Below are 25,098 nucleotides of genomic sequence, written 5' to 3'. Positions count from 1 at the left end.
TGTAGTTCATGTCCGCTACTGTTGTGAATCAGGCACCTCTGCCAGAAATCACAGCAAGGTCTGTGAACTGACTACAGGTTATGCTGTATTTAGGTAATGCAGACTGGCCCACAATCTACTCCAGCCTGTGACTGGATAAAGAAGTAATAGCAGTGGGCTGAGTATAACCCTCTGTTCTTCCCTGATGCAAGTATGTTCACATGCATTGATCTGCATGAACAAAGCACATATTCAGTTTAAGCCAATCCTCCCCTTAGAACTGGGACTGAATAATGGTCTGTACCCTAATGAAGACCAAAGATTTAATTATTCCAATGCAATAGAGGCAGCACAATGGCATAGTGGTTAGCACTTCTGCCTTGCAGCACTGGGGTCCCTGGTTTGTATCCTGGTCAGGACACTATCCTGTGTGCATATTCTCCCTGTGTGTGGTTTCCTCCAGTTTCCTCCCACACTCCAAAGACATGCTGGAAGGTAAATTGGCCCTGTATGTATGCATGTGAGATGACCTTAGATTGTAAGCTCTTTGAGGGCAGGGGCTGATGTAAATTGTCAGCGCTATGTAAATACCTGAAAGAAATAACTAAATATTACCTGCCAAATGGTGATGCTTTAGGGATACAAAACACATTTTTTAAAAGTGTTTGCCCATACAGGTTCAAAACATTCTCGGTGTATGTTGTCTCTTACCCCTTATTTATTAATGATTACAGTTTTAGGTCATTTGTTTTTAGTTTTGAAATAGCTTATACATTTTTAAACTAGTAAGAAGTATTAATGCTTGGGATGTGATGAGTGTTAATAACTTAAAGCTGAACTCCAGGCAGATGAAAGACACTAATGAATGCAGCTCTGTAACCATTATTATTTCATTAAATGTATTTGTTTTTTAAATGAAAGCAGTGTAAGTGCCTGAATTGGGATTGGTATTAGCCTTTCAGTCTCTAAGAAAGGGGAACACAAGCAGCACAAGGGCTCAACCAGGTTTGTTGCAGTGCAAAGAGTATGTTGACAGAGGAGAAAGCAGAGTGACAGGGAGATTAGCTCATCTGTGTGCTGCGTCTCTTTTGACAGTCCATTCAAAGGTTTAGGGTGAGAAGGAGATCTATAAGTGAAAGTGAAATGTAGCCGAAAAAAGCTCAGGTCCCTTCCCCAGACAGGCAGGGCTGTGCTGTGTGGCAGATCTGTGTAAATGTCAGCAATGGATGGACAGAAATATTTTTGGCAGGTAAACAGCTCCCATGTATGTGTTTCATCTGTGCATTTTGCCATTTGCCTGGAGTTCAGCTTTAAGCAGCTCAGACATGTGCACAAATTGCAGCACAATTCAGACAGTTTTATGAACAATTTGAGTCTTTGGAATTGGCTACACATATTTAATAAGCTATAGAAAACTGTTTGATCTGACAGAAGTCAGTTTATTTAAGATGATAACACAAAAAGACATTTGCTCTAATTTGCCTGATGGTGAAACATTATTTGAGAAGATGGGCATAGAATGAGCAGGGAAATATCTGAGTGCAGAAAACAGAGCTGACAGCATTGTACGGTGATACTAATCATATGACTGGCTGACCAATAAAATATCTTCACATTATTACATTTTACCATTGACTTCATTCTGATTGTAAACACTATTAATTCCATCCTCCTTTCAAGGTTTGGTATTGCAGGTCATCACGCTTGTAGTGAAGCCACTGACCCTCTAAAACTCTGTAGTATAGCAGAAAGAAATCTTAGTTGTCCTGCCCAACCTGGTAAAGAGGCTCTTACTGAAGACACATAGGAATGAAAACTGTACCTGCCTACTTGTCATTCTTCTTCTGGGTCGATGACTGGGAAAGTACTGTGTTCAGAAACAGCCAGGCAGTAAATTCTTTATTTTCATAGTCTCAATAGGCATATATATATATATAATAGATAAGATAAATAAGAATACAAAAGAGAAAAGAAGTAAAACATTTTTTCTAGGCTTGCATAGGTATATGCAACAAAGTGGAAGTCCCAGGCGACTAACACAATCCAAGTGCGCAAAATAGACGTTCAAAGGCACAGGCAACTAGAATTATATTATATTAATTTTAACTCAATACAGGTTTTGCTTATGCTGGCAGTATTCGTAAAAATAGTCATAATATTATGCCAATGTAAACTCTGCACAATGCCAATATTTTAATATTTTTGTGTTCTGTTTTGTTTTCTCAGGCATTTGAAGAGATCTTGGGTAAGTTTCAGCCCTGTAGGTTAATTCATAGGTAGATAGAGGGATGATAGATAGATAGATAGATAGATAGATAGATAGATACATACATACATACATACATACATACATACATACATACATAAAGAGAAGTACACCCCATGGAAATTGTTGAGGTTTTCAACATATTTGAACAGACAGGAATTTGATCTTCATTCAAACATACAAAGATAATATACCTGAACAAGTGACAAATAAAATTGACATTTTGTATTGATTCTCATAATCTAAGTGAATGAAAATGCAGATGTGTGATATAGAAAAGAAAAGGTAAGCGCCATCCCTACATTTACCACCAGTACAAATCCATGAAATTTAAATACGGAGTTTCAGATTGGGTGCCAATTATTAGAATCTCCTTAGGGAGTATGCAGGTGACACCTGTTTTATTTACATCTAGGATTTCTAGGGTCCAGAATTCTCTTTGCTATTGTCATGTGTGATGTCATCATGCCAAGATAAAAAGAGCTCTCTAAGGCCCTGAAAAAGAAGGCTGTGGATGTGGCAAGGGATTTAAAGATATTGCCACATTAAATAAAAATTAATCATTTAACTTTAATAGAAATAATCTACAAGTGGCTTGAAGTTTCCTATCAGGTCCAGAAAATGCAGCCCAAGAGCTGACCAGTAGGTGCTAAAAGAAGTCTCCAAGAGCCCAAAAATGTAATTGTGGGATTTGTAGGTAAATCTGGCAACAGTTTGTTTGACAAATGCCTGCATTTAGAATCAGAAAGGATTAAACCTTCATGGGAGGTGGGCCAGGAAAAGCCTTTGCTGTCCAAGAGCAAATCTTCGGTTTGCAACTGAACATATAGGCAAAGACCATACCTTATGAAACAATGTGTTGTGAATTGATAAATCAAAGATAGAGTTGTTAGGCACAATTACAGTAGACATGTTTGGCACAAACTAAACGCAGAATTTCATGAGAAGAACCTCATATTAACTGTGAAGCACAGTAACTAAAAGGTTATGGTTTAGAGTTGTTTTGCTGTTTCAGGGCCTGGCAAGCTTGCAGGCATCAAGATGGCTAGGAATTATGCCTCATAACAAAGTGTGCTGGATACCAATGTGAGGCCATCAGTCTGAAAGTTGAAGTTGAACCACAAATGGGTCCTTCAACACAATAATGATCCAGAGCATGCCAGGGAAATCTAACAAGCAATGGGCCAAAGAAGAAATGGAGAGTCATTCACTGGTCTAGTATAAACCCTAATTTGAACCCCATTGAAATTCTGTGGGGTGATTTTAAATGGACAGTTCAAGAAAACCATAGATCATAGATCTTGCAACTGAAGGAATTATGCATGAAGGAGTGGTCAAAAATGTCACCAAGTCAATGCCAAATTACTACAAGAAGTAATTTTACTAAAGGGGCAGATAGATAGATAGATAGATAGATAGATAGATAGATAGATAGATAGATAGATAGATAGATAGATAGATAGATAGATAGATAGATAGATAGATAGATAGATATACTATGCTAACAGTACACTACAATTACACTTCCATACACTGTTGTGAAATAATATGTATTGTATGTAATTTAGTGATTTAGTGATGACATGATTGTATTGTATCTTGCAGTTGATCTGGATGCTGGAAAAGACAATGACATTTTTGACATCAATCAAGGTTTGTTATAACTGCATATGTATTTGTGTGGGAATATGTGGGCTGTAATATCACTTGTTCATTAGCGTACTAATGTGTTCATTTTCTTATTAAGAACAGGGACTGAATCTTTTTGAAGGAGACATCCAGCTTGCTGTAAGTACACATTCATAAAAAGCACATCAGTTGCCTTAGTCTTTGTGACATACAACATCCAATCTATAAAATTACAACCAACGGTTGCTCAAACTAATATAAACTGTGCACAACTGTAGTATGGCTGAGAATATTATTTACTGATATGCAAATATATCAAGCAATCTACACATGTATATTTCACTAGGGCTTTCGGTCGGTCTCAAAGTTCCCATCTCTTAAAATTCACACATTTTTATAAAAGTCACATTACACAATTTGCCTGCAGTGCCACTTGCAGACAAAGCCTGATATTTTTTTTCAACTTTGCAATTTGAGTGTAACTAAAACCAAGAATAAGAAATGTTGCAGCTTACCAGTCCCTAGATTTGGCGGCTGCATTCGTTTTCTTTGTTTATGTTTTTTTTCTTTAATATCATCTGTAACACACTTTCAATCTTAGGATGGCTACGCTCACTGTATCTATGGAGAAAAAGCATAGCCCCAGCCACAGCAACATTTTCCACCTGTGAAGAGGGTACTGGTTGATAGACTAGTAGATTTAGAGAGACGTTACACAAATGACTAACAAACTAAAGCCAAACTCCAGCTAACAAATATTAAGCAGTTACAGCAGCATTTTTTTGTTTACCCTTTTGGGATAAAGGTTTTGCCTATAATAATAAAAGCTGACCACTGTTAGCATTCCTGTTAAATGGTTTGCCTCAACCCCCTGACTGCAACTTTTACTTAACAGCTTGATCTGTTAAAGGAAGTTGGGAAATAACAGACTTACTGGCAGGATCAACATGTGATTATGTTACAAGGGGAACTCAGAAAAACTAAGACTGCTGTGTTAATGCTGGTGACAGATTGGATCATGTTTGCCGTTTTGACTTTTCCCATAGCTCCACTTCAATAAGTAAATCCATCCTAAGAGCAAATATGAAAATTCCCTAGACTGAACCTTAATTGGTTGTTATAGGTTACTGCACTTTGGACATGGTCATTGCACTGTTATGTATGTATGGTATTAAATGTTTATGAATAGATTCTTCCATATGTTTTTGCAGTTTATTTGACTTTTACAAATAAAGGTTAACAGGTTTGCTTCTCAATGAATAACTTGCTAACAGACCCAGATATAATCTTTAGCTGATAACAGACCCAGATATAATCTTTATCTGATAAAACCAAATGCTGTAGGCTTTAAACTAAGGAATGCTAATCTGTTTATAGTCTTTTGTAACTGTCCATCTAGGTTATATGAACGTGCCATAAAAAGCTAATTTGTGAATTAGCAATGTTTACACATAATACATTTTGCAGAAATGTGCGGAAAGAAAATGAAGCTACAACGTAACCACCATACTACAGTGTGTACTACATGACAAGTTACAACTTAAATATGGTTTTATATTTAAGTTGCAACTTATATTATTGATTGTTGAGTCATCATTCTGCTGAACTGCCATTACCAGGTTACGAGGTGTGTACTTCTGATTCTAGTCCATCTTCGGCTTCTACGGATTACGGATTCTACTATTCTCAGTTCAGATTAACTAAAATACGATTTCTACTTGCTTGGCTTAGGATACTTTCCATTGTTCATGAGGACTCCTCCTTGCGGTGACTTGTTTTGTGATCTGTATGTTACATAATAATCTTCATGGTTTATATGGATTTTTAAAAGGAGATAAATAAATAATATTTGTATTCTTATGTAGACAAATGAAAGAAACTCAATCATTGGTGACCAGTATCGGTGGCCAATACCAGTTCCATACTACTTAGAGGACAGCTTGGGTATGTTTTTTTTGTGTTGGTCATATAATCAATAAATATTCTGGAATATGTTTGTATATGTAAATGTGTGTAAACTGGTTTCAAATAGTTGGCTAATACAGAAATTCAAATAAATGAAGTTTAGTTTTTATACATATATCTTGTTTTACTAATATGACATATGACATATGGTTAAAACAAAGATAACCTCTGCTTTTCTCATAAATTCTTAACAGCCCTTATATTTAACTTTAAAGTAACTTCTAATACCCCCTATGCTGTTTTTATAATATCTAAAGAACTAAGACAATTTAGATTTTTTTTCCATCTTTAAACATTACCTAATAAAATTTGTCTGCATTCCAAATGCGGCTAGAGATAAAGTGAAGGGTTTTTTTTTTGTCAATTCTGCTACAAAGAACATAATTTCTTTCTGCAGCTTTTTTTTTAATCAAATAGCATAAAAGCAAAACTTCTAATCTTTAATTTGGAAGTAAATAAATAAAAAAGTATTTCACATATTTTTCTGTTGGCCTACAAAAATGGTTATAGATAGGGATACACCAATACCGATACTAGTATCGGTGCCGATACATAGGGGGTTATTCACAAAGCTAGCCGAAGGATCAGCCGTAGCTGATTTCACTATAGCCCGTACAGCTCCCGAAGCTTTGGCTCGACTGAGCCGAGGTGAAAGCCGAAGCGGGCCGTATGGCCGGCCATTGGCTAGCCGAAAGCCTGCTACTGACAGCATCTGTAACAGTATGCTCTGAAAATCTGGCATTGCTATTAGCCTGAACTGATGGATTGCTTCAACATTAGACATACTGACAGCTACAGAGCAATTTGGGCCATTTTGTCTCACGGAACTCCAGCATCCAGCTGTTTGTTCCAGCACACCCAATTTGGCCGATGCAGCGGTCACAGAACTTCAATTGTTTCCCTTTAGCCCCTCTTCATTTGCACAGAAAATGCACAATAACTGACTGACACATTCAGCTGCAAATTAAAATATCTGTGCTGTTTGACATCTGTGCACTGTCACTATGATAAATAACTCACATATTTTAACATTAAGAATTCAGCGCGGCTGAACCGGTCAGTTCTTTTTTTCCCGGAATTTGGTGGCTCTTTCCCCTTGCTGGAGCCTTTGAAGGGCGAGCTCAGCAGTCCAGTCTAGCCAAGAATTTGAGTTTTCCAAAGCCCGCGCTTGATTGGAATTGAATTATTTTCTTTTTTTTTTTGGAAAGCAAAGTATTATGAGTTTCCTGTCTGTTTTCCTTTGCTCCTGCCATGATCAGCACGTGTAATTATATATCGATTTACTTGGTCCTGGTAAATGAGAACTCAGCAGAGCCGGCCTTGATATCACTGCCAGCTCCGCTGAACTGTCATTACAATGAGAACTCGGTGGAGCCACCGTGATATCACGTTGAGTTCTAAGTGTGTAATGACAGTTCAGCATCCCCTGGTTATCTACCAGGGGATACTGAACTGTCATTACAATGAGAGCTCAGCAGAGGAATAGGAATAGGAAACAGTTGGGCGGAGCTAGCTTTTTTTGATGGTTTTTCTATTCAGCTCGGCACCACGGAGGTGCCGAGCCGAATGCCGCTGAGCAGCATTCGGCTATTTACTCACTGCTGTTCGGCCCCTATGAGAATAGGCCGATCAGCAGCGAGTAGCCTGCTGGAGGTTCGGACTCGTAATATTTATAAATATCTTAGAAATAAATATTAGATTTGAAGCAACATATTTGCCACTGAAGATTCATTCTAAATTACAAATATTCTAACAGGAAAAACCCCTGAATAAATATGATCTAAAGTCACTAAAACTTAAAGGAAGATTCAAGTTTTAATATAATAATTACTCCATCAGAACGTTCTGCATTCATGCATGATCCTGTAGGCTAGTAATTCTAAATATAGTTACATAATGTTATATTGTTATATCTGGCATCAATGAAATATGATTTTCTTATTTTATTTTATTGTAGACATTAATGCAAAAGCACTTGTCTTAGAAGCTTTTGAACGTTACCGACTCAAATCTTGTATAGACTTCAAACCTTGGGAGGGGGAACCAAATTACATCTCAGTATTCAAGGAAAGTGGGTATGAAAATTTTAAACTACATAACAATTGTGTCCCATACTACATGAGAAATAAGTGTTTTGTTTGTAATTTGAGTTCCTTTAAGGAAAGTAATAATTCACTTGCAATAAATACTTGATATGTGAAGCTGTACTTTAACTTGTACAATAAAGCCGACAAGTAATGTACAATGTACCAATATTTTACAATACATCTAATTACTTGGCAGCTGTACATTTGCCTCCACCGTATACTGAGCCTTTGAAAACAAATTTCCTGTTGTTATATAGTCAATTAAATGCAGTTTTCTTATATCAAGTACTTTTTTCAATAAGTATTGATATTGATTATTATTCAAGATAATTGTAAATCCTTTGAAAACACGGACACGTCTTTACAAATAAAGATAGCATTCCAAAAGGTATAATTCTGCACATTAAGATTAAAACTGCTCATGCACAATTGATGGAGGTCTGAATATTGCTAATGATCCAACCACCCAAAAAAAAAATGTTTTTTTTGCTAGATACCAATGATACCAATGCACAGACCCATTCTGTAAGCACATATTTACTAAGGTCTGTTGGTTTTTGCATCATAGGAAAGCTTTCAAGAAAATGTATGCATAACAGCCAAAGATTCTTGATAAATAGGTGTTGTGGGAGGGAGAGAGAAGTTTTTCTGCATTGATCTGCCATCTGCCAGTGGACTGAAATGTGAAAAAGAGATTTGTTATGTTATAGGGAACATCTCGAAGTGTTAACTGTGCATAAGCAGTACTCACCCTTTGTCTTAACTACTTTCCATTCGCCCATTAAAAATAAATGGACGTTGGCAAACTCCCTACAGCATCATAAATAGATGGCTTTTTTTTTTCTGCGCATGCAAGCAGAACACACTGACACTTGTAAACAACCAGTAACAGCTGTTACATGCAAGCATTCAGGCGGCTCTAGAGGCATCAGATCGCTTGGATGGTGGCCAACAGTGTGCGTTCCACCCTCTTCTTTCAGCAGGGCCCCCGTCCACAGTTACCGGTTATCCCGGGCTCCATTGTTCCCTCTGCGGGCCCAGGACCGGCTTGGCGACTCTGAGTATGATGATCGGAGGGAGATCAGCATTCTCCCACCTGCTGAACTCCTCTCCGATCTCTGAATGCAGAATTGGTGTGTATTAGATCAGTTCTGCATTCAGTTGTCATTTCTCTGGCAGCTATAGCAAGAGAAGAAGCTGGTGAAGCAGATCTCTGCTTCATCAGCTTCTTTGGGGGTCCCAAGGTGACATTAGGGGTCTTAGAGGACCTGCCAGTGTGTCTGTGCTATCACATAGGGGGTTGTTAGCCCCCTATGTGATAGCAATTACATTAGGTGTAAAAAAAAAAAAGTCACATTAAAAAATAAAATAATTTTCTGAAGTCCACCGCCCCCACATGTACGCAATGTAACGTAATATAAACGTAAATACACGTCAGGTGTGCCAACGTGCGGAAACGACAATTGCCCCGCACATGTTACATATTACAGCGAGCAATAATTCTAGGGCCACCAATCACTGATAACACCAAAATGATGAGCAGTAAAAGCTTTTAAATTGTCACTTATAGGCAATTTTGGGTATTGTCATTTTTTTTGCAGTTTCACGGGCGTGCGCAATTTTAAGGCTTCACATGTTTGGTGTCTATTTATCTGACATGACCCCATCTTTTATTTTACAAAAAAATTGGTTGTTTCATAACAGAATACAGGGGAAACAGTTTTTTTCCCAAAATTTTTAGATAATTTTTCCTTAATATAGTAAAAAATAAAACTCCCAGTGGTGATTAAATACCAACAAAACAAAGCTCTATCTGTCCCCAAAAGATTATATAAAATTAATTTCAGTACTGCGTTGTATGTCTAAATAAATTTCAGTCAAAATACCTCAGCGCTGAATATTGAAAAATGGCCTGTTTGTTTGTAACATAAACATAAAATTTGTATGTTATATAGATGTTGGTCCTATGTTGGGAATTTACATAGAGGAAAGCAGCAACTTTCACTTGGTAACAACTGTGACAGACTAGCTACAATTCAGCATGAGTTTCTCCATGCTCTGGGGTTCTGGCATGAACAATCGCGGCCTGACCGAGATGACTACGTCATAATTATGTGGGATAGAATCCAGAGTGGTAAGTGCTTTTATTCAAATCTCTACCATGAGATGAGGAAGTGTTCTGACAACATGCTCTTGTCTTTGGGTTATGACAGGCTGTAGCACCTAACTGCAAGCTTTGTAGGAATGCAACAGTATACTAATTCTAGTCGGCCAGGGCAAGAGAAGATACGATAGAGATAATTTAATGTGGAAGTTAGGTAAGAAAAATAAAAATTGTTAGGCGGTCAGAAGTTCTCCCTCTTTCCCCCGCCTTTTTTTTTTTTTTTGGTGTGTATACTGTACACTGTATAAATCATACAGTATACACACGCAACTCATATACGGTATCGCTATGATGCCGTGAATGGGCCGGGTGCTGGGGAGGATGCAACTCCTATGCGCATGCACGAGAGTTACATCATTAGTGTCCACCCAGTGGTCAAAGATGATTCCCAGGCAGCATAGATGGAAGCAGGGGACCGCGTGGGGGACTAAAGATTGGAACCTTGGTGTGAAAGTAATTTTTCTTCTATGGTCTTATGCCCAGGAGTCACAGGTGTTTGTGTACAGCCACAGCCAGCAGCCTGTACAAATTAATGACAGTTTGAAAAATAGCAAGACTGTATGCAAGTAAGAGCAGTGGCAGCATACAGGACACTGTATGCTGCCATGTACTGGCATCAGGAAAGGAAAATTACCGATAGGTAAGTATACAATTTTCCGGTTTTTTTCCGTTTTCTGATGACAACTGCAAAAGATGGGAGTTTCCTACACTAGAAAGATATCCTCTCACTTCCTGTTGAATCTCCAGGACAAGAAGTGAAGGGAAATCTGGGAAATAGAAAAGAGGCAGCAAAAAAAAACAAACAAGGGGTTTAACCTTTCCCCATTCTATCCAAAACTGAAGAAAAAAAATTGCTTTTACTAACACTTTATTTATTTTTTAATGGTTTACAAGGTCTTATAGTGACAGAGAACAATGAGTCGTTTTTGTGACAAATTATAATGCCTTTACTTCACAGGAACTCAAAACAATTTCAATACATATAATGATACGCGGTCCACTGCTCTAAATGTTCCATATGACTACACATCGGTTATGCATTACAGTAAGACAGCCTTCCAGGTTGGCAGTGAACCCACCATTGTAACTCGGATAACAGCATTCAGCGATGTCATTGGACAAAGAATGGATTTCAGCGACTATGATCTTGAAAAGCTTAATCGTTTGTATAACTGTTGTAAGTATCTAAGTTATATATTTTTACTTTCTCATTCTTAAATCTTGCAGAGCTGCTATACATTGTATACAACTAACAGGTGATTTTTAAGTAGAATATTTGTGTTTACCTGAACTGATTAGAAAATGATAGAAAAAAAAACACATTAAAAAAAGGATATGTATATGCAGTTTTTTTTAAAGCTGGACTCCAGAAAAATGTAAAAAAAAACAATCTAACTTAAAGCTGAACTCCGGGTATAAATTATTATGTATACTTACATTGGTCCAGCCTGGCCAAATGTAAGTAAAGATATGCCACATCTGATCAGCCCATAGGGTGCCTGTGAAGCACTGTAGTAGCTGGAGCTGCTACAGTGCTGACCGCGACCTTGTGGGTGCCAGTAATATGTTATGCTGGCAGCTTTCCCTCTGCTCTGGGGCGGTGAAGTTACAATCCAGCCCTTGTCTAATCAGAGAACGCCTTGTCTTCATTGATAAAAAATTCTAGGCATTCTCTGAATTGCCGCTGTGCCGAATGAACAACCCCCTGTGTTTTCATGTATATATATATTTATATTTGGTTTACAACAACCCCACAATGAAGTCAGGAAGATTACTTTGCTAATTCCTGGTTCCTGCCATATGGATCACCTCTCTGATAATTTAAAGTGGAAGTAAAAAATAAATAAATAAATTGTTAGAAGCTCAGGATTTTTGTCAGAAGAGGCATGCAAAGTCTCTTCTGTCAAAAAAGCTTTCCCTTTCCCCCAGCATTTTTTTTTGTTTTTTTTTGTGTATACTGTATCAGCCATGCAGTTTACACATGCAGCTCATATACGGTATCTCTATGGCGCCGTGAATAGGCCGGGTGCCGGGGAGGATGTAACTCTTATGCGTATGCACAAGAGTTACATCATTAGTGGCCCCCCAATGGCCAAAGAGGATTCCCAGGCAGCAAGAAGGGCAGCAGGGGACTGAGTGGAAGATCGACAATTGATCAAATAGAGCTGTAGAAGGGCACACTTGTAGGGTTAGTGTGACCTAATGTTGTGCAAACATTCACATTATGGTGAAACCCTCATCCTTTACGCAGTGGTTTATTAACAATTTCATAGAGGCGATTATGACGATTTATTGTTCAAGACCTGAAGGTGAAGGGCAGATAAGTAACACAGGAAGCTGAACACTGACTGTCTGACTGTATGCATAAACCACAAGACTGGCTGAAGAAAATGTACAATTTCAAGTGAAAAGTACACTGGGTAGTAATAAAGTAGTAACATATAGCAGCCAACCAGATACAAATTAAATGTATGTTTACATTGAGCTGTGGAAAGTACCTGAATCTCGTTTGAGATTAGCCTCCTGTAATCCCCTGCACAGAATTACTCAGGGTCTCCTGCTTTGTACAGCACTGTCTATCTAAAACTGAAAGGAGGTGAGAGCAGAGTGTTGACATCATGAGTGTGCTGCTGCTACTTCATTGTCAAGTCATGGGGTGGACCAGGGCCTGAACTAAACTGTATTGCTCAACTGCATTACAGAGTTCAGTGAGGATACAGCAACTGCTGAACCTGGTTTTGCTTTCTTTCATGGAAGCCTAAGGCCCCGTTCACACCATGGCGTTTCATCGCTCCTTTTTTTACGCGTTGAAACGCATGTAAATAAAGTCCCATATATTCCTATAGGGGCCGTTCACACAAACGCGCTAAATCGCACGTAACAATACGCCCATTGTATAAAATAGTCCATAAGCTTCTTTGTGGCGCTTATTAGCTCGTTTTGCTCTATAGACTTCAATCGAAAGTCGTTGATCAGTGCGTTTTTGCACTTTTTGGCGGGTTTTTTTAGGGCTTTTCTGCAGCTGAGACTGCTTTTCATTGGACAACTGAAAATGAGCTGAAAATGAAAATGCTCTTACATATGAACGGAAACGGCTGTAAAATGCAATGAAACACGCATAAACGCGTTACAAAAAACGTGCAAAGAAAGAGCTGAAATGCTGTCACCCTGGTGTGAATGGGGCCTAAATCATGGCACTGGCTAGAGAGAGTTACACAACATTTGGTAGATAAAAAACTTCCACCTATATCATTTTAACTGTGTGTTTAGTTGTTTGTCCGGAGTTAAAGATACAATTACATGGTACTTATTACTTTGTTTTACCAAGACAATGCAGGATGATTCAACATATTTTAAAATGTTTGTAACTATGAACCTACAGATCACATTTAGTATTTACATTACTGAAATAAAGCACAATATAAAAACATCTTAGTAAAAATTCCTCAGTCTACACACATGAAACATTTTGGGCTAACCCTATACTACAAGACTGGACATGACTTTCTGTACTCATCCTTGAAGGACATCCACATTTAAATCATCTTTTTAATACACCTAATGATAAAAAATTGCTGTGATTAGCAATTAAGTATTTGTAGGTATACAATGTAAAACATAAACAAGCCACATAAGGGTTAGAGTAAATCTGTTACCAGCTATCTGTAGCTCTCTGTATCCTGATCATAGTCTAAAACAATGCTTTTACTGTTTAGCTAACTTTCGAACGTTCCTGGACACATGTGATTTTGAGTATAATAATATCTGCGGAATGATACAAGGTACAGGAGATAGTGCAGACTGGGAACATGTCCTTCAAAACCCTACTGGACCCAGTAATGATCACACTAACTTGGGGAAGTGCAAAGGTAAGCAGCATCTTATCACATAACTTCATTTATTGCTGTGTTTCACTTTATGGTTGGCCTGTTATCCATGCAAAATTCCTGTCAGGTGTAACCTGTTCATATTAGACAAATCTCATATGACACAGCAAACTCCAACAGGGCAAAGTGTAACTCCCTCCACTAAACATGTATACACGTATGCTGTGTAACATAACTCACAACTGCTCAAATTGCTCATCCAGGTATAGATATAGATAGATACTGTGTGTATATATAAATAGCTACAGCAAACTCCCCAATACTGGACACTCAAGCAACTAGCACTCTCAAGCAACTGGCAAAAAAACAAAATATGATTTTTTGCTGGTTGTTTGATAGGCATGTGCGCACTAAAAAAATTTGTTAGCAACTAAATTTATTTAGCTGCTAATGAAATTCTCAAGTTACATCTTGCTGCCAGCCGGCGGCTAGATTTCACAGGTGGTAGCTGAATGCAAACAACGGGCAGTGGGCGGGAGAAATAGCAAGCATGATATTGGCTATTTAACAATTTCAATAGCCAATAGCAGTCTGGCTATTGCACCGACCCACCGAGCAGAGGAGCGGACCTGAGAGAGAACTTTCTCTTTCAGGTCCGCTCCTCTGCTTATGACAGCAGGCAATGGGCGGGTGTTATAAGTTATTGCAATTTGAAAAAACCAATAGCAGGCTGACAATTGATTCAAGATAGATAGATAGATAGATAGATAGATAGATAGATAGATAGATAGATAGATAGATAGATAGATAGATAGATCTTATACATACACACTTATATACACATTGAGCATCAAATGGTTATCTATGCTGTATGATTATCTTCTATATGCTATAAGAAAGATAGTAAAAAGTATGACTGCATGATATTCATATTAACAAGAATATCACTGGTGGAATTCACCTAAAGTATATGCACAGCCAAAATGTTTTCTTCAGTCTGGTTACAGTAGGGAGGGGTTAAAACCCGTCAGTCTGTTTTTGCCATTTACCTCTCTTAGATTTTGTCACCAGAACAGGTTTCCCTAATGGAAGATTTACCCTCGCTTGTTTAGGCGACAGCCCTAACATTCTAGATTTCCCATTACTTTCTTTCTCAGTGATAGTGGTCACCAGGACAAATAGAAAGGTTGATTCTACTTACCAGAAATACAGACAACAATAAAATATCAAAGTGGTTCTAACCCTTCCCTACTCCCTATGGGTAAAAAAATCCATACCCAATTGCTTCTCTTCATTGTTTGCGGTACCCTGGATGAACTTCACTTGCTGTCTAAAATTATATATTAAAATGTTCTAAAAAAATTTTTTTGATTCCCCAAACAGACAGTGGTTATTTCATGCACTTCAGCACCAGGACACTAAGTACAGGAAATACAGGACTGTTGGAAAGTCGTCTTTTTTACCCTAAAAGAGGATTTCAGTGCTTGGAATTCTTCTACTACCACAATGGACATGAAAGTGACCGCCTGAACATCTGGATCAGAGAATACACAGATGCTGCTCCAAATGGCACACTGAAATTTGTCACCACAGTTGACAGTGAGACATCACTTACTTAACATACACACTTTCATTATGTTATGAGGACATAAATAGGTGCTAATGTAACAACATGTTACAACATTTAGTTTTAATACATTATATCACTATAAATGAGTAAAGACAAATCTTCTATTAATACACCTCAGGGGTAATTTGTAGATACTATTTGTTGACCGTTAACCATTTACTGTTTCCAATTATAAAGGGTAGAAGGAAACTGAAGACTTATTTTCTTTGCAGATAACTACGTTCACGCACTCATATTGTAAAAGCAGGAATGTCTGTCAAATGGGCAGACACCCATGTCACTAGATCCAGGGACTATAGCAGTCATAGCAGAAATCTAGATACCCATGCCACTCGATCCAGGGATTATAGCAGTCTCATCAGAAATCTAGACACCCATGACACTGGATCAGCGTGCACTGCATCAGTCTATCAGAAATCTAGACACCCATGCCACCAGATCAGGGGGCTGCATCAATCAAATCAGAAATCCCCATGCAGTAGATTGAGAGAAAATGTTTACTTGGCATTGTCTGCAGAGATAACATAGGCAGAGTAAAGGTTGTCCAATCTGCTAGAAAACTTATTAATACAGTGGATAATTGTCTAATGGTTATGTGCAAGTTATTTCTTTAAACAAAGATCTCCATTTTGGGATACTTTTGCTTATTTGTCGATTTGGCTCAGAACAGTGCACATACTGTATTCATTCTTCTAAACTGTAAACAGGAAAATGGAAATTATGAATTTTTACGCCAAGATAAGTCTAAGGTGATTATAAATGCGTACCCCTATTAATATATACGAAGAACACACAGTCAAGCCTGTACCTACTTCTTAATTGCAAATAGTGTAAACATTATTTCTTTAGCGCAAAAGTAGACTCAATTCACTCAACTTTTTGTCAGCCATGTTTAACACTGTGTATGATTTTCTTTTCTGTGCTTAATTTTGGTTTTAGAGAAAAATAATTGAAATGAAATTAGAAAATTCAATTGACTTTGTTTACATATGTTTTCCAGCTCAGCCTGCAGACTATTGGCAGCTGTATCATGTGTCTCTAAACATAAGCACAAAGTTCCGTGTTGTCTTTGAAGGGGTAAAAGGAACTGGAAACTCCAATGGAGGTTTTTCGATTGATGACATCAATTTTTCTGAGGCTAAATGCCCACATTTTATCTGGCATATCCGAAACTTTACAAACCAGCTCAATAATATAACTCGTAGTCTATTTAGTCCTCCCTATTATAACAAAGATGGGTATGCTTTCCAAGTGCAACTTACAGCCATTAACTCTCCTGAGCAGTTCCATGAGCTGGGAATTTATTTCCATCTTATTTCTGGACATAATGACAACCAACTGCAGTGGCCATGTTCTCTAAGACAGGCAGCCATGGTGCTGATGGATCAAAACCCAGATATTAGGAAGCGCATGTCAAATCTAAGAAGTATTACCACAGATTCCCAGCGACTGACCAGTAAGTCAAATTTCTAAAGAAAGTTTGTGTTCACAATGTATGGTTATATTATGTTATAGTATGTTTTTAAATGGTATCTATTGTGATAGGTTTGTAAACATACCAAAACCATTAAACTTTGGAAGGCTAAATATAAAGATATACTGTATATATACACTGAGTGGCCAGATTATTATGACCACCCCATCAGTACTTCGTTGGGCCACGAGATGACTCCACGAGATTACTTCGTTGGGCCGCCTCGTGACTCCACGAGATGTTGAAAGGTGATCCGGGGAATCTGACACTGAATTGTTGCTCTTCTGTTGTCTTGTACCAGTCTTGCCACTCTCCGCTCTGCCCTAACATTGACTAGTCACTGACGGCCACAATTCGCACGTTCAGACCCAGATTTTCGGCTGACAGTCCAGTCTTTAAACACTTTAACAACAGCTGCTCTTGAACATTTAACGAATTCTGCTGTTTTGCTGATACTCGCTCCACGGCTCCGAGTGCCAACAATCCTCCCATGTTCAAAGGCTGTTAAATCGCGTTGTCTACCCATATCTTCAGAAAAAAATCACTTCTACTGTCATGGTAAACAACCTGCTTCCCTATATATAATGGTCTGGCCCTCTAGCAACTTCAGCGCAAAATTATAGCTAATTATAGCTAATTTGCCTACAAACGTCAGGTGGTCATAATAATCTGGCCACTCAGTATATATATGATTAAATCATAACAACAGTTTATGGTTTTATTTTTTTTAGATGACGGAAACATTTTCTGGGATAAACCTGAGAGAGTAGGAAGCAGCGCCTCTTTTCCTAATGGAACACAGTATTTTCGTGGACCTGGACTTGGAACTTCAGCATATATCACACATGACAGGGTTCATAGCAGAGATTTCCTAAAAGGGGGTGATGCATTTCTTCTAATAACAGTAGAAGGTAAGTGACATCGTTTAACATTAAATGTCTGTGTTTTTTTAAAAAGAAATACAAACATCAAGTATGATGGTAAAAAGAGCCTTTCATCCATTTAGAACAGTCAGAAAAAAGTTGCTATAGTTACTTCAATATTGATCTTTATTTTCTTAGATAAGCATGTAATTACTACACATTTATTTGGAGTACTACAATTGTGTGTACAGTTAGAATATACATAATATAATCAACAATAATCAGAATACATCACTAGCTACATGGTGGAAATTTGCCATAACCTATTCAAATATTGAAAAAAAAGCATTAATATTTAATTTGAAGAAACACAAATATGTCTGCTCCTTCAATATAAAATGTATTTATTCATTACAGGTATTTATATAGCGCCAACAATTTACACAGCGCTTTACATCAGTCCCTGCCCTCAAGGAGGTTACAATTTAAGAGTCCTCTCTCTCATAAAATCACTCGCACTCCGTTGCAAATAACAGTCAATCTCCTTTATTGACTGACTATCGTGATGTCACATAAGCAAAGCGACATTTCGGAATCAGGCGGTCCCTTCTTCAGGCAAACAAAAAGCGATTTTAGACAGGAGCCAATTAACCTACCAGCATGTCTTTGGAGTGCGTGAGGAAACCGGAGTACCCGGAGGAAACCCACCCAAGTTTTCTTGGCATCAGGAATGAGTATAAAGTTTTAAACTTTATATTCAGCATCCAACATAACGAGTGACTCCAGCCACAATGTACCGTACAACAAAATATTATAGACACTCACCTGTTGCAGAGCCACCTAGTGTTTCCTATAATGGTGTTACACTAATCACACTATTTTCTAACTATAATCTATCCTTTTAGATATACTCAGGCTATACTAGGGATCCTATAGACACGCATTTTATAAACAAAGCCTAAAACAGTGTTTGTTTGCAGGTCTTGTTTATATAGAAACCTCAGTCCTGCAACAGAGACTGGAACCCTAAGGACAAAGTGACCGCTAGATCCTTGTCTGTATTGCAGGAGAACTGACAGCATCTTCTGTATAAGAAAAGCTAGAAAACAATGTTTGCAGGCTTTCTTTATACTTATACAGGAGTGTTGATGGCAGCTTTTTTTATAAACAAAGCCAACAAGCAATGTTTTTTGAAGCTGGTCCTGAACCTCAGGTACCCCATCAGTAGTGGTACTTATATACCACAACTATCGAGTACATTGGCACTAAATATGTACTTCTGCTTTGTGAGCTGCATTATGTATAAATGAAGGAGCATCAGTGCTGGATTTAGATGTAGATTGTGCTGTAGGTGAATTATAGAACTCAGAGCAACCAATACAGCTAACCCAGCAGTACAATATGTTCATTGAAAAATTAAATATCACATTTTACTTTTACCATAGAATCCTTTAACAAGGTCATTGTCACTTTTATTTGCATAACTACTTAAAAGGATCTACAGTCAAAACTTCAATGGGGATATAAACAGTAACAGTAAAATATTTATCAGAAAGGCTTAGAACCCCTCTTAGATTTATTACTGATTTGCTGCTTTAAACCATTCTTTGACTCAGTAAGTGTTGAAAGGCTAATATTTGATTCTTCTTCAACTTTTGGACTGATGGCCTCATACTTTGTTATGATGCAGAATTTATAGTTGACTCAATGACTGCAAGCTGCTCAAGGCCCTGAAGCAGCATAGCATCCCCCAACCATAACATTTCCCTCCATGCTTTACAGTTGTTATGAGGTCTTTCTTGCACAATGCTGTTAGCATTTTGCAGAAAACTGTTTTTACTTCGACCAAACAACTCTTTGATTGGTCTGTCTTCTTGAGCACATTGATCCACAAGGCCTGGCCTTTGCTTAAATGTTTAATGGCAAACTGTAATCTTGTTCTATATTCTTTTTAGACAGCAAAGGCTTTTTCTTAACACAGTTCTCATTTAGGTTGAATTGGTGCAATCTGTTTCTGATTGTAGATGCATGCGCTTTGGCCCCAAGTAGGCATGCACTAAATTTTGGCTGCCAAAACATTTAGTCCGAAAATGGTACTTTGGGTAAAATGCCGAAAGTCAAAGAGTCGGGATGGGAAGTGGTGTGGGGGAGGAGTCAGCTGTAAGCTGTCATGATGCAGAGTGGTGTGGGGGAGGAAAGTTGAGCTCTTCTCCGGCACTCCCCCTGCTCAGCCTCCTGCGACAGCTGATCGCTGAGTGTTTGTACATAACTGTGGGCTTAGTACACTTACTGTGTCCCCAATTATGAATGAATAGGAAGTGCTCTACATCACTTACTTTTCATTCATGATTGTGGATATAGTAACTCATACTATCGCCACAGTTTATAAATGGACAGGAACACTTATTGTACAGGCTTCCTGTTCATTCATAACAGGGGCTGCTGAATAAGAGATTGAGGACTCTTTGTCTTCAATCTCTTCTTCTATTTAAATGGGAACTCCCAGGAGTAAAATAATAAAGATAGCTCAGATCTACAGATGAGGCTAGGCTTGGTGTGAACCCAGTTCATCTGAGTTCGCCCAAGCCTGTTCACAACTCCTCCTGACCAAATCAGTGTCAGCTGTTGCAGTGGAGGAGTTTTCCACCCCATTGTGACGTATAGCTGTGGGGCGGGGAATGCGTAATTGTGTGTAATTGATAGCAGTAAGTAAAGGCAGAACACAGGAAATTGTCAGCTCAATTTATTAAACAGAAATAAACAATATGCCGTAAATGGTACATTTAACAGACAGAATGGGACCAAAAACTAGGTGTTTGTTGTTACGGTTTACATAACCTATACATTTTTTTTTTTTTACCAGATGTAACATATCTAAATACAACTCAGCCAGTGCCTCCTACTACTCCTACTACTACTACTACTACTACTACTACTACTACTCCTACTACTACTACTACTACTACCACTACTACTAGATCAACAACACCGGGATCGGGAGCAACAACCAACACCATCACCACCACCACCACAAGACCATCTGCATCTACAACAACATCAAGACCAGGAGATACTGCATGTGCAAATTATAAATGTGAAAATGATGGTGTCTGTATCACTGAGAATAATAATCCAGTCTGCAGGTAAAACTGAGATAAACAATGGGTTGCATACAATTTGAATTGCCCAGGTAGTCTTGTCTCTACTACTACCACAAGATTATATTAATGGTATCATTCTCACTATATGGAGACTCTGTCAGGGAAGCATGGTACTCTCATCTGGTTTTGTATGGACTTTGACATTTGTGATGAAGGGAATTCTGCTGTGAATATCTTTCCACTGGAGTCCCTAACAGATATAAGTAGAAAGCGACTGTTTAACGTGCCAGCACCTTTACAGATGTAAACAACTGAGAGGTCTATATATAAACAATTTGCAGGGCTTTGTGTCCTGTGAATATCTGTTGGGTGAATAATGACAAAAAGAAATGTTCTTAATATATTTTTTCCCATTTTTCATATAGCATTGTAATAGTACATTATGACCATTAGATGTAGCTGAGGAGCATAGGAAATAAGTATATAGCTCCATCTAGTGGCAATAATGTAAATTACACTACATACGAGCTGAGGATAATTATATTAGGAACATTAGTTATTGCCATTATTCACGCAGCATGAATGTTCATATATATTCACAGGGTGAATGGCTTATAAATAGACCCCTGAGTGTAGTTAGACTTTTGAAACTAAAAGCAACCATGTTTTGAATGTCGGCACCCAGGACCTGTATAGCAGGTGTCCGTAGCCTGTGAATTAACATTCCTAAGCACAGGTCCCCTTGCTGAGGTGACATTGACCTACATTCACAACTTAATAGCTGGCAGCATCCGCAGATGCACAATACTATGTGGCAGACCACACTTTCTCTGAGAGCTCCAGTCTTTTGTCTTGCGAGGTTTGTAAAGTACTTGAAAAAAACGTACGATCTGCCCATCTTGGACAGGCAGATCGTACTTGCGATCATCGCAAGCCCTCCCCCGATGACTGTAATGAGGGGCGGGCTTACAATGACTGCATTGGGCAGTGTGCGCGTGCGCACACCGGCCCGTTCGGCAGTTGTCGAACCAGCAGGCCACTAACTCGCCGAGAATCATACGATTCCCGGCGGGTTTTCTAGCATGCTGGTACAGTACAGTAGAAACGGTCACACGGCTTCCATACACTGCACGGTTATCTACGATTTCCTGCGATTCTCGTACGAGAATCGTGCAGTGTATGGGCACCTTTAGACTCAGCAGGCAATGTGTTTTGATGCACCTGGAATGTATTTAACTGATTTAAAGAGACTGTCACCACACCATTCATGTCAACAAAAATCTTCCCATAAGATTATATGCCAATTAAACATATTATATGCATGGTGTTCACCTGTTAAAGCTTCACTGTGTACACATCTAAATGTCTTGAGACTGCTGTTGGGTGCCACCCTCTTGGATGTGATGTCAGTAGCCCCAGCAGACAGAGCTGTCACTCAAGTGACACTCTATGGTTTTCCCTATCTCTTCACCCCCGGCAGCTACATAAAAGGTTATGTAGGGAGGCTAAGGAAGGGTAGAGTAGAGTAGCTGGGCCAGCATAGAGAGTAATTAGACACTCCCAGAAGTGGAAAGGTTATCACTGTGCTAAAAACCTGACTCTCCTGGAGTAGTCATATTTTCTTCCTTGTACAGAGACAAGTCACAGCAATGTGAGTCTGATAGAGGACATAACCCTTCCCTATCTATAATAATAATAATAAAAAAATAGGATGGAGGAACAACTTAAAATCTAGTTACAATTTTGAATCAAACATCACAGATAAAATGACCCACATTGTTACCTGCACTTTGAATATATGTAACCATAAACTTTTTCTACATTTAGGTGTAAAGTTACTAAAGATTGGTGGTATGTGGGAGATAAATGTGAAACCAAAGTTTCCAGCCAAGACACATTGGTGATTGCCGTGTCATCTTCTGTCGCCATATTTGTCGTCATGTTAGCAGTCACGCTTGTCAGTGTGTACTGCTTGAAGAAGAAGCACAAAAAGCAACTTGCAGCGTCTGACGAAGATTTAGTAAGTACAAACTATAGTCAATATATAGTTTTGTATTCTAGTATTTTCCTGAGGATGATGTCAAGTATTGCCTACAAAATGTCATCAAGTGACAAAATTCACACGGGTGACTGGCAATGTAATCAACCTGGAAATAATGTATTAGAAGGAAACCCTCACAACTTGACAGCTAGAGGTACATGTATAAAAAATTTGCGGAGCCATTTGACCTGCAAAACTGCATATATATGTGTTCTATGGGAAAGGAAGCCCAAATGAATATTATCACAGTATATTTTCTTGCCACGTAGAATGTAATCTCAGGACAATACATTATGCACACTAGTTGTAGCTGAGGAGCATAGGAAAAACAAATACTTGTTTCCTATTCTCCACAGCTTCATCTAGTGGCCATGTGGTCTTTTCCTGATTCACTTGAATCTTATGAATGAATTTCATTTGGCCTGGAAATAAAATATAACATTCATTGGCTCAAATGGCTCTCCAAGTCTTTATAAATACACCCCCATGTTTTATGGTGATTTGGTGTGTGGTTTACTTATGCTCTCACTGCACTGCCATTTCTTTGTAGGACATGTCTCTATTTTCTGGTTTGAGGTAGCGCAAGGATAGCTAAGGAGAGCTTGAGATCATTGCCCTTCACATCAACTAATATTGATGCATTACAAACCCATTCCTGGCATTTGACAGATGGTGGGAATGGAAATATGATACACTAGCTCTGCATCATTTCTACAGATGCAGAAGACATATTAGTGGGGCCGAGTGGTCTTAGATCTACAGAGAAAGGCCACATGACGGTGAGGCTTTCTGTGCTGGATTAACTGTGCATGTCATCCATTTGGTAGTACAAGGTGTGTGTAAGCAGATGTAGTTATAGCTCTACTCCCACCTCCATATTCGCACATGGTACATATCCAGGGTAATGTATTCCCTCTACACTGATAACAAAGCTCTCTCTGGGATAATTAGTATATTCTACAAGTCATCAATCTACTTACATATAGCATGTACTATTATTACTTCCATGGTAAGGGTGCCCATCTCTAAGGTTCCAATGCCGCCCCCCCCCCCAATGGTCAGTTTCTCCTGCACTCTTTTTATGTTTTCTCAATGAATTGTACACATTTTAAATACATACTAACCTGCTCCAAAACCTTTTTTTCAGAAAATTTCCCTGTGAATCTCTTCCATGTTGGAGCGGTGGCAATGTGGTCACTCTCGTGGCTTCAGTGAAGAACCAGTAGTACTGAACTCCAAGCAAATATAAAATGCCACCAATCTTGTTACGCATTCATTAACCATAAAAACAATGTTTATAAAGGAACATGGAAGCTGCCATTGCTGTGCTAGATGCTTGCCTGTCATGCTAACCTTCTTGCTTCAATATTTTGACTCACTGACCAACATTAAATAAGCAGATAAAGACTTCCAACTTTTCTGATCTGCATATGCATTTCAGGTGAGGGTTCAAAGTTTTAAAGATGGGGTGGTTGGGGGACAGCCAGTCAAGTAGCATATTTAGGAGTTCAGCAATGGAAGCCCCCATATTTCCTTCAAACACCGCCACTACAAGTCAAGGACAATGAATGTGATTAAGGACCCATTCAGATTTATGCATCCTGCTTTTTACCACACATTCTTGCAATGGATCTAAGCTGCAGTGCACAACAAATAGCACAAGCCATGTGTTCTGTTGCACTGCATTATAAAAAGGCTTATGTGCATTTTTCTGTTTACTTCCATGCATGGGCAGCCCAGTTATAATGAATGAGCTGCAAAAATGCAATGTATGATAATAACAGATGTGTGAATCCAGCCTAAATCATGTTGCTACTGAGATATTTAGCTGCCAATGGTGCTTTGCGATGATTTGTTATAAGTAATTAAAGCTCTCAGTAACAATGAGTACCAAAGTACCTGATTTCTGTCTTCATATAGGCTTCTTGTATTTCCCTGCCTTTTTTGACACTATTGCTTTGCACAGTTGTGTCAGTCCAACACTGAGGATCAGTTTATTGGGGGGAGGGGGAGGCACAAACAACCCAAGAAGCATGCTACAGTTCTTTCATTGGCAGTAAGTCATCATGTCA

The 25,098-nt window shown here is 38.5% G+C and overlaps 1 protein-coding gene across 1 annotated transcript in view; it reads left to right on the top strand.

The window, feature by feature from the left end:
- The window catches only part of MEP1B (meprin A subunit beta), a 29,328-nt gene extending 5,722 nt beyond the window's left edge, over window positions 1-23,606 (top strand). Inside the window, exons 2-17 of the mRNA XM_018555299.1 lie at window positions 2,206-2,224; window positions 3,851-3,898; window positions 3,993-4,033; window positions 5,740-5,818; window positions 7,797-7,914; window positions 9,882-10,060; window positions 11,049-11,267; window positions 13,807-13,959; window positions 15,301-15,516; window positions 16,548-17,003; window positions 17,753-17,932; window positions 20,748-20,784; window positions 20,863-20,898; window positions 20,932-21,027; window positions 22,813-23,005; window positions 23,577-23,606. Coding sequence (XP_018410801.1) covers window positions 2,206-2,224; window positions 3,851-3,898; window positions 3,993-4,033; window positions 5,740-5,818; window positions 7,797-7,914; window positions 9,882-10,060; window positions 11,049-11,267; window positions 13,807-13,959; window positions 15,301-15,516; window positions 16,548-17,003; window positions 17,753-17,932; window positions 20,748-20,784; window positions 20,863-20,898; window positions 20,932-21,027; window positions 22,813-23,005; window positions 23,577-23,606 — 2,100 coding nt within the window. The remainder of the gene's footprint in view (window positions 1-2,205; window positions 2,225-3,850; window positions 3,899-3,992; window positions 4,034-5,739; window positions 5,819-7,796; window positions 7,915-9,881; window positions 10,061-11,048; window positions 11,268-13,806; window positions 13,960-15,300; window positions 15,517-16,547; window positions 17,004-17,752; window positions 17,933-20,747; window positions 20,785-20,862; window positions 20,899-20,931; window positions 21,028-22,812; window positions 23,006-23,576) is intronic.
- The last annotated feature ends 1,492 nt before the right edge of the window (window positions 23,607-25,098 follow it).

Source organism: Nanorana parkeri, unplaced genomic scaffold (genome assembly GCF_000935625.1).
Source record: "Nanorana parkeri isolate BGI_ZX_2015 unplaced genomic scaffold, ASM93562v1 scaffold191, whole genome shotgun sequence".
Taxonomy (NCBI): domain Eukaryota; kingdom Metazoa; phylum Chordata; class Amphibia; order Anura; family Dicroglossidae; genus Nanorana; species Nanorana parkeri.
This window is presented reverse-complemented; position numbering and strand designations above follow the sequence as displayed.